At 44.3% G+C, this 11,330-nt stretch overlaps 1 protein-coding gene across 3 annotated transcripts in view; it reads right to left on the bottom strand.

Annotated features, from left to right (window-relative positions):
- Positions 1-6,364: 6,364 nt before the first annotated feature.
- SHB (SH2 domain containing adaptor protein B) overlaps positions 6,365-11,330 on the bottom strand; it is a 63,231-nt gene continuing 58,265 nt past the window's right edge. The window contains exons 7-8 of one of the 3 annotated variants that reach the window (XM_054053653.1): positions 11,102-11,325; positions 6,365-7,512 (exon numbers count right to left, since the gene is read on the bottom strand). In XM_054053653.1, coding sequence (XP_053909628.1) covers positions 11,142-11,325 — 184 coding nt within the window. In that variant the 3' untranslated portion in view covers positions 6,365-7,512; positions 11,102-11,141. Of the gene's footprint in view, positions 11,326-11,330 lie in introns of all 3 variants that reach the window. The other 2 variants (XM_054053652.1, XM_054053654.1) reach the window with 2 other exon arrangements.

Raw genomic sequence — 11,330 nt, 5'->3', positions numbered from 1 at the left:
TCGGGTTGGTGAGTACCTGGTGGCTAGCCACGGTCAACATATCACATCATGTCAGCAAATCGAAATATATCTTAGAATATAGATTCCCAACCACAAACTGGGACAAAATAAATTGCTTGCATGCTAAATGAATACCACAAAAAAAATGCCCACATATTTGAAGAACAGGGGAACAGAAAGAAAAGCTTGCTACAAATTACATCTTCATCACTGTTGTACCTTCTTCACTGTTCCTTTTACTTTTCATGCAACAGGCCTGGAGAAGTCCTAAGTAATCCATGCAGGCCTTACTATACACACTCCAAAGTTTGGTTCATACCATACTGCAAGGGCTGGAGAATAGCTTCTCCCATGTGTTTATGCTTGGCGTATTTTCCGTGGAAAGGACCCACAGCAATCTGCTCAAAGTTCTAAATGCTAGGGCCAACTCCTACCTTCACATGTTCCCATTCCTTTCTTCATCTGCTGGAACTAGGTGTGACAACACTCTTTGCTGAAAGTTCACCAGCAAAACTGAGATGAGTTTTTCGTCAAACTGCTTTCCTGAGGCACCAGTCCTTGATCAGATCAGCTCCAGTGACCTGTTCAGGAAGGGTCAGCTCAGGCAAATGAGGTAGGAGGGAGCAAATGGCCACACCAGCTCTAGGTCTGATTGTCCAGTTCTTCCATGGAGCCACCTCCTGCGTTAAACACTACAATACCAATACTCTTGGCAACAGGACTCCCAAGTATGCAATCAAATAACGGAAAAAAGGATTGTGTAGAGCGGATAAACACTTGAATACTCGAGGAAGGAAAAATACTTTGTGTCTTCTTTGGATGCTGGGTTTTTCTAAATTAAACTAAGGAACAAGGAGATGAATTTTTACTCCTACTAAAGAGGTAGATGCACCTCAGCCTTCACCCATTGTAAACTGACTTTCACAGCAATAATAATTCGTATTGTAAGAAGTTTGGATATATGTGCTACTTCCTCCCTTAAACAGTAAAATGTTTCTTTCTTATGTTACATATGGAATATTTATAGTTACAGAACAGTGTGTATGAATTTTAACACACTGTTGTTCAGAATTTTACAGGCATCTATATTAAGATACTTAAATTCTTAACCCGACACAGAATTTCATTGACTTTTCTTCAGTCTGACTTACTAAGCTACTCCCGGAGTTGCAGGAAGACACAATCAGGGTAGGATCCTGATGACTGGAAAAAAAGTAAGCATCACACACATCTTCAAAAAGGTGAGGAGTGTGGCTTGGGTAACTACAGGGCAGTTAGTCTTGTTTCAGTCTTCAGGAAGCTTATGAAGGAAGTCTTCCTTGGAATCCACTCCATAATGAGATGATTGGCTGGTGGGACGAAGGGAGAACAGTGGACCTTGCACATTTTAACAATGCCTTTGTCACTGCCTTGCACAGTATCAGTGTAGCCTGATGGGTAAGGCAGGGATTGCCAAGTGACCAGTAAGGTGGATGGCAAACTGGCTGGACCACTGGGCTCAGAATGCTGTGGTACAAAGTCCAGCTGGCAGCTGGATATGAATGTCATGCCCTTAGGGCCTGGTGATTAATCCAACATCTTTTAATGTCTTTATTTGCAGCTGGGGTTATGGGCAGAGTGCCCTTACAACTAATTCACAGAAGGTACGCAACCTGGGGGGAGCTGTAGATATGGAAAACAGGGCTGCTATTCAAGAGGGTTAGACATGCTGGAGGAATGGGCCAAGTGTGAACAAAGGGAGATATGAAGTCATGCACGCATAATGGATTGAGGCCCTGCACCAGCACAGAATTGGCACTAAATGGACAGGAAGCAGCTTTGCTGGAATGGGTAAAGAACTCCTGTGGGATACACAATCATGCATAAAACTGCAATGCATGGTCTGCAGCAGTGAAGGCCAACTGCACCCTGGGATCTCTTAGCAAGAGTATAGTCAGCAGATTGACTCCAGAATAGAGCGCCCATGAGGCTGACTGATTGTCCCTCATTAGCTCACTTCCCTGGCTATCCTACTTGCAAATGCCTTTGGGTGGTACTTGCGCTGTTTCTGTACACTTTCTCCCACCCTCTGGGCATTAGCGATATGCAGTGCCCAGTTCCTATAAGGAAGCCATGGAAAAGGCTCTGTTGTGAAGAGTGTTGCTCTCTTGAACCTCCTGAGGTAAGCAAAGTCTTCCCTGGCATTGTAAATACTGTATCTCAATGACGTGTCTCTTACTCCTGCTTCATCCCTGTGCAACCCAGGGTAGTGCTCGCTGCCTTTGCAGGAGGTGAAGTGTCCTCTTTGACTCATTCCAAGAACCATAGATGGCAGGGGATATGTGACAGCCATTCAAGTGAGTGTTTGCTTCTCAGTTCAGCAAAGGGGAGTTCTTTTTCTGGTGTTCAAATCAAAGTTCTTCTCCCTCTGCAGTCTGTGTTTTCTGCTCTAGAGTTATATTTTCTTTTGTGGGAAGGGGGCTGCTGCCACCTGATGAGTTCGTTGGAAGAACAGCACTTTGCTTAAAGTAAGTTTCTGACCTCAGATAGTTCCTCCCAAAAGCTTCCAGGCAGCCATAATCTGCAGCAGAGGGTGACTGGGGGAAATGCTGATAGGAGTTCTGTAGCAGTTCAGGTGCTGACAAGCTCAAGAAGAGAGGAGGAGTTCTTGCAACTTGACTGTAAATGGTAGTTAGGCTCTCAGCTACCTACTGTGTCCCGCTTGGCACATGGGCAATTCTCTCTTCCATTGCTGGTCTCTGGCACTGCAATTCCCTGTTGCAAGGAAGATTCCACAGATGCAGCACAGACTTCCTTATCAAAAATATTCCTCAAATATTCCTTGGTGGAAGAGTTTTGATACCTCTTTTGCCCTTCCCCATGTTCCCTTCTTATATGTCTACATGGAAAATCCACATGTATCCAAACACAACAGTATTATTTCAGCAGCCTCCTCTCTAGACTATTGACTCTAGACTCTGTTGGGATGCACCCTGAAGAGACCACACCTCCTGTAACGGCCTCCTGGAGCTCAGCAAAGCAAAGACACTGCTCCATACTTCAGCATTTCTCTTCCCTAGGAGCTGGCCAAATGCAGGTCTCCCACCTAAAGCATGTTGAGTACGGAGAAAACACTGGGCTGAAAAATTGTTTCAGAGTTGTGAAACAATTTATGATTCCAGAAAGGGCTGTGCCTACCTGTCAGCTCATGGATACTCCATTCCATAAGGTGTCACAGGTCAGCTCTTTATAGATTTGCTTTCACAGCTATCATTAGAGAAGGTCTTCCAGCTCACACTCTTCCCACATGGGTGGTAGAAAGAGTGGCCAAGAAACGGAAATCAATTTTCTCTTCTGGGGAAGCCCAGGACCCAGGTAAGAACAATCCCAAACATCTGCCCTGCTGAAGTAGAGCCTTCGCATGGGACAGGAGACGAAAAACGCTCAAACCTAGGGCTGCGTAGATGTTAATGCTCACCTTCACACTGTTATCCCGACCCGAAGGGGCATGGCTTTCAGCATGTGCTTCATAGCTGTGTAGTTCTTTCTGAGATTGCCTGAGCACCAGATCCCAAGGCCCTTTATTCAGGCAGCTGCCAGAGAAGTGCAAATATGCTCTGCTCCGCTTCTATGGAAGAGGTTCCCCTGCCCTGTCACTCCTTCCAGCAGGGCACTGAAGAGGAGTAATTTTGTCTACTGCTCCTCTGTCTGGTGGCGGTGAAGAAGACAGCACTGCTGAGGTGGAGCCTGGCTCTTGCTCTTGTCATTCTTCTGTCTTGAATGCACCCTCCTCCTGCCAGGGGGAGCCAATAGTTCTTTTCTTCATTCATGTCTCCTCAGGGGATTTTTTTTGGGGGGTTGTGGTGTTGAGCACATTAATGGGTGCTTTACAATGCAGCCATGAAGTTAAGGTCACTGTGCCCAGTGTGGTAAACATGATTAGGGTCACCCTTTATGTGGAGTATGTAAAAGAAGCAGCACAGTGGTTAGCAGCAGTGTCTGATACAAAGAAGCTCTGCTATCCTCTTCTAGAGCACCAGAATGGTCACTAAATCTTGAGGCCTCTCCTAAGGAAGACCACAATGACACCATCATCTTCACGTGACCTCTACAGAAGCAGAGCCTGTGGCTGAAACTGGATGCAGTTGTTCTTTTGTTCTTGGTGTTTTATTCTTCAGGCAGGATTCTGAGTCAGGAAGTCAGCAGGTCGATTTCAACCTCAAGTCTGAGGTTAAGCCAGGAAGCCAAGGCAACAGATCAGGATTAGAGTCATAAGCAAGGAGATTCAACGAAAAGAGAAACAAGTGGAGGGAGCTGGCAGAAGTGCTCCCCAAACCACTTTCAATAATTTACCAGCAATCTTGGCTAGCCAGGGAGGTCCCAGTTGGGACCTGGAGGTTAGCAAATGTCACACCCATCTACAGGAAGGGCTGGAAGGAAGATATGGGGAACTGTAGGACTGTCAATCTGATCTAGGTGCCAGGAAAGGTTATGGAGCAGATCATCTTGAATGCTGCTGCGAGGCATGTACAGAACAATATGGTGATCTGGCCCAGCAGCATGGGTTTAGGAAAGGCAGGTCATGCTTGACTAACCTCATCTCCTTCTATGACAAGGTGACTTGCTTAGCGGATGAAGGAAAGGCTGCGGATGTTGTTTATATGGATGTCAGTATTGACACCATCTCCCACAGCATTGTCCTGGGCGACTAGTTGTTCATGGCTTAGACAAGAGTACTCTTCAGTGGGTAAGCAACTGGCTGGATGACTGGGCCCAGAGAGTGGTAGTAAACGAAGCTAAATCCAGTTGGCAGCAGGTCACAAGTGGTGTTCCTCGGGACTCAGTATTGCAGCCAGTTCTATTTAATAGCTTAATGGATAATCTATATAAAGGGATCAAGTGTGCCCTCAGTAAGTTTTTGCAGATGACAACAAGTAGTGTGGGAGCGTTAATCTGCTTGAGGGCAAGAAGGCTCTGCAGAGGGATCTGGACAGGTTGGATCAATGGGCCGACGCTGACTGTATGGGTTTCAATAAGGCCCAGTCTCGGGCACTGCACTTTGATCATAACAACCCCAGGCAATGCTATAAGCCTGGGGAAGAGTGTCTGGAAATCTGACTGGCAGAAAAGGACCTGGGGGTGGCAGTCAATAACTGGCTGGATATGAGCCATCAACGTACACTGGCGCCCAAAGCGGCGAATAACATCCTGGCTTGTATCAGAAATAGTGTGGCCATCACGGGCATGGAAGTGGTCATCCCCCTGCACTTCAAATCCTGTGTTCAGTTTTGAGGCCCTTACTCTGAGAAAGACACTGAGATGGTGGAGTATACCCAGAGGAGGGCAACAAAGCTGGTGAAGGGTCTGGAGCACAAGTCTTATGAGGAGTGGCTGATAGTCTTGAGAAAAGGAGGGTGAGAGGAGACCTTATCCACTTTCTCCATCTACCTGAAAGGAAGTTTTAATGAGGTTGGTCTCTTTTTCCAAGTAACAAGTGTTGGGATGTGATGAAACAGCCTCAAGTTGCGCCCAAGTAGGTTTAGATTGGATATTAGGAAAAAATTCTTCACTGAAAGGGTTGTCAAGCACTGGAACAGGCTGCCCAGAGAAATGGATGAGTCACCATCCCTGAAGTACTTAGAAGATGTGTAGGAGTGGCACTTAGGGACATGGTTTAGTGGACTTTGTAGTGTTAGATTGATGACCTGATTCCATGATCTTACAGAGCACACATTCAGGCCATGTTCATCTAGAAACTAGAAATGCGTTTTGTACCTTTGCACTTAAAAAAGCCCTTTCCTTTGCATCCTGGCTCTGAAGATTTAATTTCAGTGTCAGAGAATAAACTACTAACGAGTACAGAAGCCAAGGTGATGACTGTACTTCCACCAACCTTAAATGATTTTTTCAGTTATGGAAAGAGCTGTGATCTGTAATCTTGGCCACTAAAACTCTTACACTCACCATACTGATGTTCACAGTTGGAGGCTTTCAACACACTGTGAGATACTCATCAAAACAGAAGCCTAATCAACACCTCTTATAAAGTCTGCACAAAGTGATTCACCAGTGTTCCCAGCAATAACTTGATTCCTTGAGCATCTCAAGCAATTGGACAGCAATGTCATTCACGCACACACTTGTGTTTTTTTGGCACAGTCCTTACAAAGGTGCACAGTGTCAAGAGAATTATTCAGGACAGAACTCAGCCATATAATTTTCTAGACTCCAAGTAAGATTATATCCTAATGATTACTTTCACTATGCAGTTAAGGCACACAAACACAAGTTGTTCTGAAAGGCCATATCAGCTGTTAGCCATTGAAGACAATATAAGTACACACTGACAGAGGGAGAAAAGGAAGAAGTTGTCTTTTTAAATAAACTTTTAATGGGCTATATAGGCATGATCACCACGAGATCTTCCACCCATATGCAACACTACACATTGCAACATGCTGTATTTTCACTGTACATTAAAATGTCTGGGAGGAATATCCCTTCCCTGGAAAAATATCATACAATCACTTAAATAAACAAAGACAACATTACAGTGCAAACAAAATCCTGGTTTTATTTATTCTCCAATTATTGAGTACTTCCTAAAAGTATTCTTAAAAAATAATAAAAAAAAACTTTCCACAGACAAGCAACATTTTCTGAGGTGAATTCCTCGTGCTGAACCAAAGATTTTGATTTGATCCTTGAAGTTGTAATAAACTCTATACACATTTGTATAATGCATATTTACTTGATTTGTATGAAACAACGGATCCTAAACCAAAATCTGCAGACAGCAATAAAGTGGCACCTGCTGGCTTAACCGACCTTCCGTCAGGCCCATGACAAGGAAGGTTCAGTACAACAGTTATCCCCATAAGCTAAAGACAATGTGCTTAAAGAAGCCTGGCAAGGCCTCGGTTAATGATAACAGTTTCTATTGGTAAATGCTGCTAGAGAAAGTAGAGGCTTACTTTTCCAGATAGAAGAAAAAAAGGCCACAGAGCAGCAACAATGTACTTCAATGTGCAAAAGAAAAAGTATGACATTTCTGTCCCAATAGGCATGATGGAGTTGCCAGAGCCCACACAGGCAAAGACTTAGACAGCAGCAGATGCAATCTGATGCCTAATCTCTGCAAGCTCTGCCACCCTAATGAAGTCCTACTCTGGTGACAGAAGAATATGCTAACTTAATAGTGCTTGTATGTTCTTGCCAATCAAGTGATGCTAAGAGGAGAACGAAGACTTCTGCAAAGACTTTAGAAAAATAAAAGGTGCACGTAGGTGACTGCATGAAAAAGGGGATGTTTGGTTTCATTTGGAAAGGAATGTTGTCTCTTTGAACTTCAGTATGCCATCCTTCTCTAGGAAAACCAGTAAGAATTTAGTTCAATGTAGGTTCAAATTCTAGGTGACATTGGCACAGGTCGGCCCATTACTGTTGCTGTAGAGAATGACGCTGGGCTCCTCACATATATGTGATCCACTCCTGTTCCAACTGTGTTGGATATCACATAAAGAACAAGGCAAGCTTAAAAGGAAGCAGAACATTCATCACCGATGACATTATACGGGACATTCTTGAGGTCCCTATCAGATCAGATCAGATCAGACAATACAATGAAGCACTATTTTTACAGGTACTAAGTGGGTATTTCATTACCATTTTCAGAATCACACTTCTTTCTATGCAGACATAAAAGGGAATAATAGGAAAGAAAGCTTACTTAAATAACACATAATTTCACAGTTCTGTTGCAGTCTGTAAAATACATAAACTGCACATAATCAGTTTGCTACTACAACAGCTGATGGGTTAACACACAATATTCTAGACATAGGTGGGAGATTGCATGAGGACTACCAGGCTGCTGATTCCCTTGTTTCAATTTCTGCACAATTTTGGTTTTTTTCACATATCCCACTCAACAAACACACAAAGAATTTAGAAAGTATCTCTCAACTGGATGGGCATTGAGTTGGCAGGACTAAGGTACGAGCAGCTTCTGCAGTGCTTCTGGCTGGCAGTGACTGAAATACAGCACGGGGCTTCTACTCATGATGAAAATGAACACTGGCCAGAAGGTATGTGTCAGGGACCATGTTTTAAGAATGCCTTGGTATGCCAGAAAAGCAAATTCTGCTCTGCTACATATTACAGTTCTCATTTACACCATTGCAAAAGCTATCTCATGGAAAGGCAGTGGACACAGACTTGTTATTCTGTTACCTCAGTGGGACAAATTTTTTATCCAGATGAAGGATCAAGTGAAGATTTTGCCTAATAAAGCTTTATATAAGCCTTCAACCATCCTCTTGCATAAATACTAACCCATATATTCAAATGACTCATTCTCAACTTCTTAAAACATCACGGTGTAACTGCTCCAAAGAGATTTAGCCGCAGGCGTCTATGAATGGAACTTCCAAATAAAGACAGTAACCCTTAAGAGATCATTGTTCCAAAAAGGGTAAAAATATTTTTGATGGGTTAGAAATGACAGCAAGTAGTCACTTAGGAATTAAGACTATTCCCCTCAGGAGCATGGCAGGATCAACAGCCCAGCTGAAGTGCAGCTACACCAATGCACACAGCATGGGCAACAGACAGTAGTAACTAGAAGTCATTGTACAGCAAGAAGACTATGATATTGTTGCCATCACAGAAACATGGTGGGATGACTCACATAACTGGAGTGCTGCTGTGGCTGGCTATAAACTCTTCAGGAGGGACAGGCAAGGAAAGAGAGGCAGTGGGGTAGTCCTCTATGTTAGAGAGTGCTTTGATTGCCTTGAGCTCAATGATGGTCATGATAGGGTTGAGTGTCTATGGGTAAAAATCAGTGGAACCCCAATAAGGCAGATATTATGGTGGGAGTCTGCTATAGACCACCCAGCCAGGAAGAAGAGACTGATGAGATACTCCACAAGCAACTGGGAGAAGTCCTGCGATCGACAGCCCTTGTTCTTGTGGGGGACTTCAAATTACCAGATGTCTGCTGGAAGTACAGCACAGCAGGGAGGAAACAGTCTAGGAGGTTCCTGGAGTGTGTGGAAGACAATGTCCTGGCACAACCGGTGAGTGAACCAACTAGTGAAAGCGCCCACTGGACCTGATATTTATGAACAGAGAAGGCCTTGTGGGAGATGTGACGTTTGGAGGACACCTAGGGCACCGCAATCATGAGATGATTGAATTCTCATTTCTAGGAGGAGAAGGAGGAGCGTCAGTAGAATGGCCACCTTGGGCTTCCAGAGGGCAGACTCTGGACTGTTCAGAAGGCTGGTTGATAAAGTTCCTTGGGAGGCAGTCCTAAGGGGCAAATGAGCCCAAGAGGGGCAGGATGCTCTTCAAGACGGAAATCCTGGTGACACATGGGCAGATCATCCCCGTGTGCTGAAAACTGAGCCAGTGGACAGCTTGGCTGAGCAGAGAGCTTTGGGGGGATCTTGGAAAAAAGAGGGACGTCTATGAGCTTTGGAAGAATGGGTAGGCATCTCAGGAGGACTACAAGGATGTTAGATCATGCAGAGAGAAAATAAAGCCCTACTAGAACTTGAATCGGCCAATTCTGTGAAAGATAATAAAAAAAATCTTTCTACAAATATATCAACAACAAAAGGAGAGTGAAGGAGAATCTCCATCCTTTACTGGATGCCAAGGGAACAATAGTGACAAAGGATGAGTATAAGGCTGAGGTACTTAATGCCTTCTTTGCCTCAGTCTTTAACAGTAAGGTGAGAAGTTCTCTGGGTACTTGGCCTCCTGAGCCAGAAGACATGGATATGGTGCAGAACAAATCTCTGATGATCCAAGAGGAATTGTTTAGACACCTGCTGGACCAATAAGACATTCACAAGTCTATTGGGCTGGATGGATCCTCCCGCGGGTATTGAGGGTGCTAATGGAGGTGCTCGCCAAACACCTTTCCAGGAACAGCAGTTCTTGCTGATTGGGGAAGTTCCATTTGACTGGAGGTTGGCAAATGTTATGCCCATTTACAAGAAGGGTCAGAGGGAGGATCTGCGGAACTCCAGGCCTTTCAGTCTGATCTCCGTACCAGGGAAGGTCATGGAGCAGGTCATCTTGAGTGCTATCACACACTGCACACAACACAACCAGGTGGTTAGACCCAGTCAGCATGGGTTTATCAAAGGCAGGTCCTGCTAAACTAACCCGATCTCCTTCTATTACAAGGTTACTCGCTTAATGGATGAAGGAAAGGCTGTGGATGTAGTGTACCTGGACTCCAGTAGAGCATTTGAAAAAACAGGACAAGAGAAAATGGCCTCAAGCTGTGCCAGAGAAGGTTCAGATTAGACATGAGGAAAAATTTCTTCACTGAAAGAGTTATCGGGCACTGGCAGAGACTGCCCTGAGAAGTGGTTGAGTCACCATCGCTGGAGGTATTTAAAAGACAAGTAAGCGTAGTGCTCAAGGATACGTTTTAGTAGTGGATAGGTATGGTTGGCCTGGATTATCTCAAAGGTCTTTTCCAACCAAGCGAATCTATGATTCCATGTTGTTATATTACAAGCTACTTTTAATTACATTGTCTATTCAGAAATAATTGACCATGATTTGCTCTCACAAATTTATTTTAAAATTGTGTGCCTAATAGAAGTTCAACTACTCCAAGCAGCTGCATTAAAAAAACAAAACCCACCAAGCTAAGTGAGCAGAGCCACAGGGACTTGCCTCCTAAGGAGGTCCTTCGTGGGTTCTCCAAGAACATTCAAGGGTCCCTCAGAGCCAGGTTACTCTTTCACATGCAGAAGTTTCTCAGGGTAGCAAGACAATAAATGTTGCTGGTGTTTTACTGCTCAGAAGAACTTGTTGATTTTGCTCAAAATATGGAGGAAGAACTTTAATTGGAAAAGTTCTTTCATTCACAGAAATGCTCTGGGAAGGTTATCTGGCCTCCTTGCACTAAAATAAGATTTCTTCCTCTTATGTAGAAGCACCATTTAGAGGCATGCTGCAGCATAACAGTACCATACACACAGTCCCATACACAACTCAGCTGCATGCCCATGTTCCCAAGACTTTAGGCTGTCACTCTCCATCATCAACTCAAAGCACTGAATTCCAACAACGAATTCTGTGCAACCCAGCTTACCTCCCACCTCCCATCCACAGGAAGAGGTGAGACTAGGTTTCTAGAGGGTTCGCACAGCCACAGGGTAGAGCAGAGACAAGTGTTCTGCTCCTTTGATAGGCAGCTTTTTTGTAGTGTAGTAGTGGATGACTTCAGGAACACTGTCGAAGGGAGGGCTGTTCTGACCCAGGATGTATTTCTCTTTGGTTTTCATCAGTTTCATGTGCATAAAACCTTGACTGCTCCTGCA

Source organism: Cuculus canorus, chromosome Z (genome assembly GCF_017976375.1).
Source record: "Cuculus canorus isolate bCucCan1 chromosome Z, bCucCan1.pri, whole genome shotgun sequence".
In the NCBI taxonomy this organism is placed as follows: Eukaryota; Metazoa; Chordata; class Aves; order Cuculiformes; family Cuculidae; genus Cuculus; species Cuculus canorus.
The sequence above is the reverse complement of the archived record's forward strand: the minus strand, read 5'-3'. Positions and strand labels throughout refer to the sequence as shown.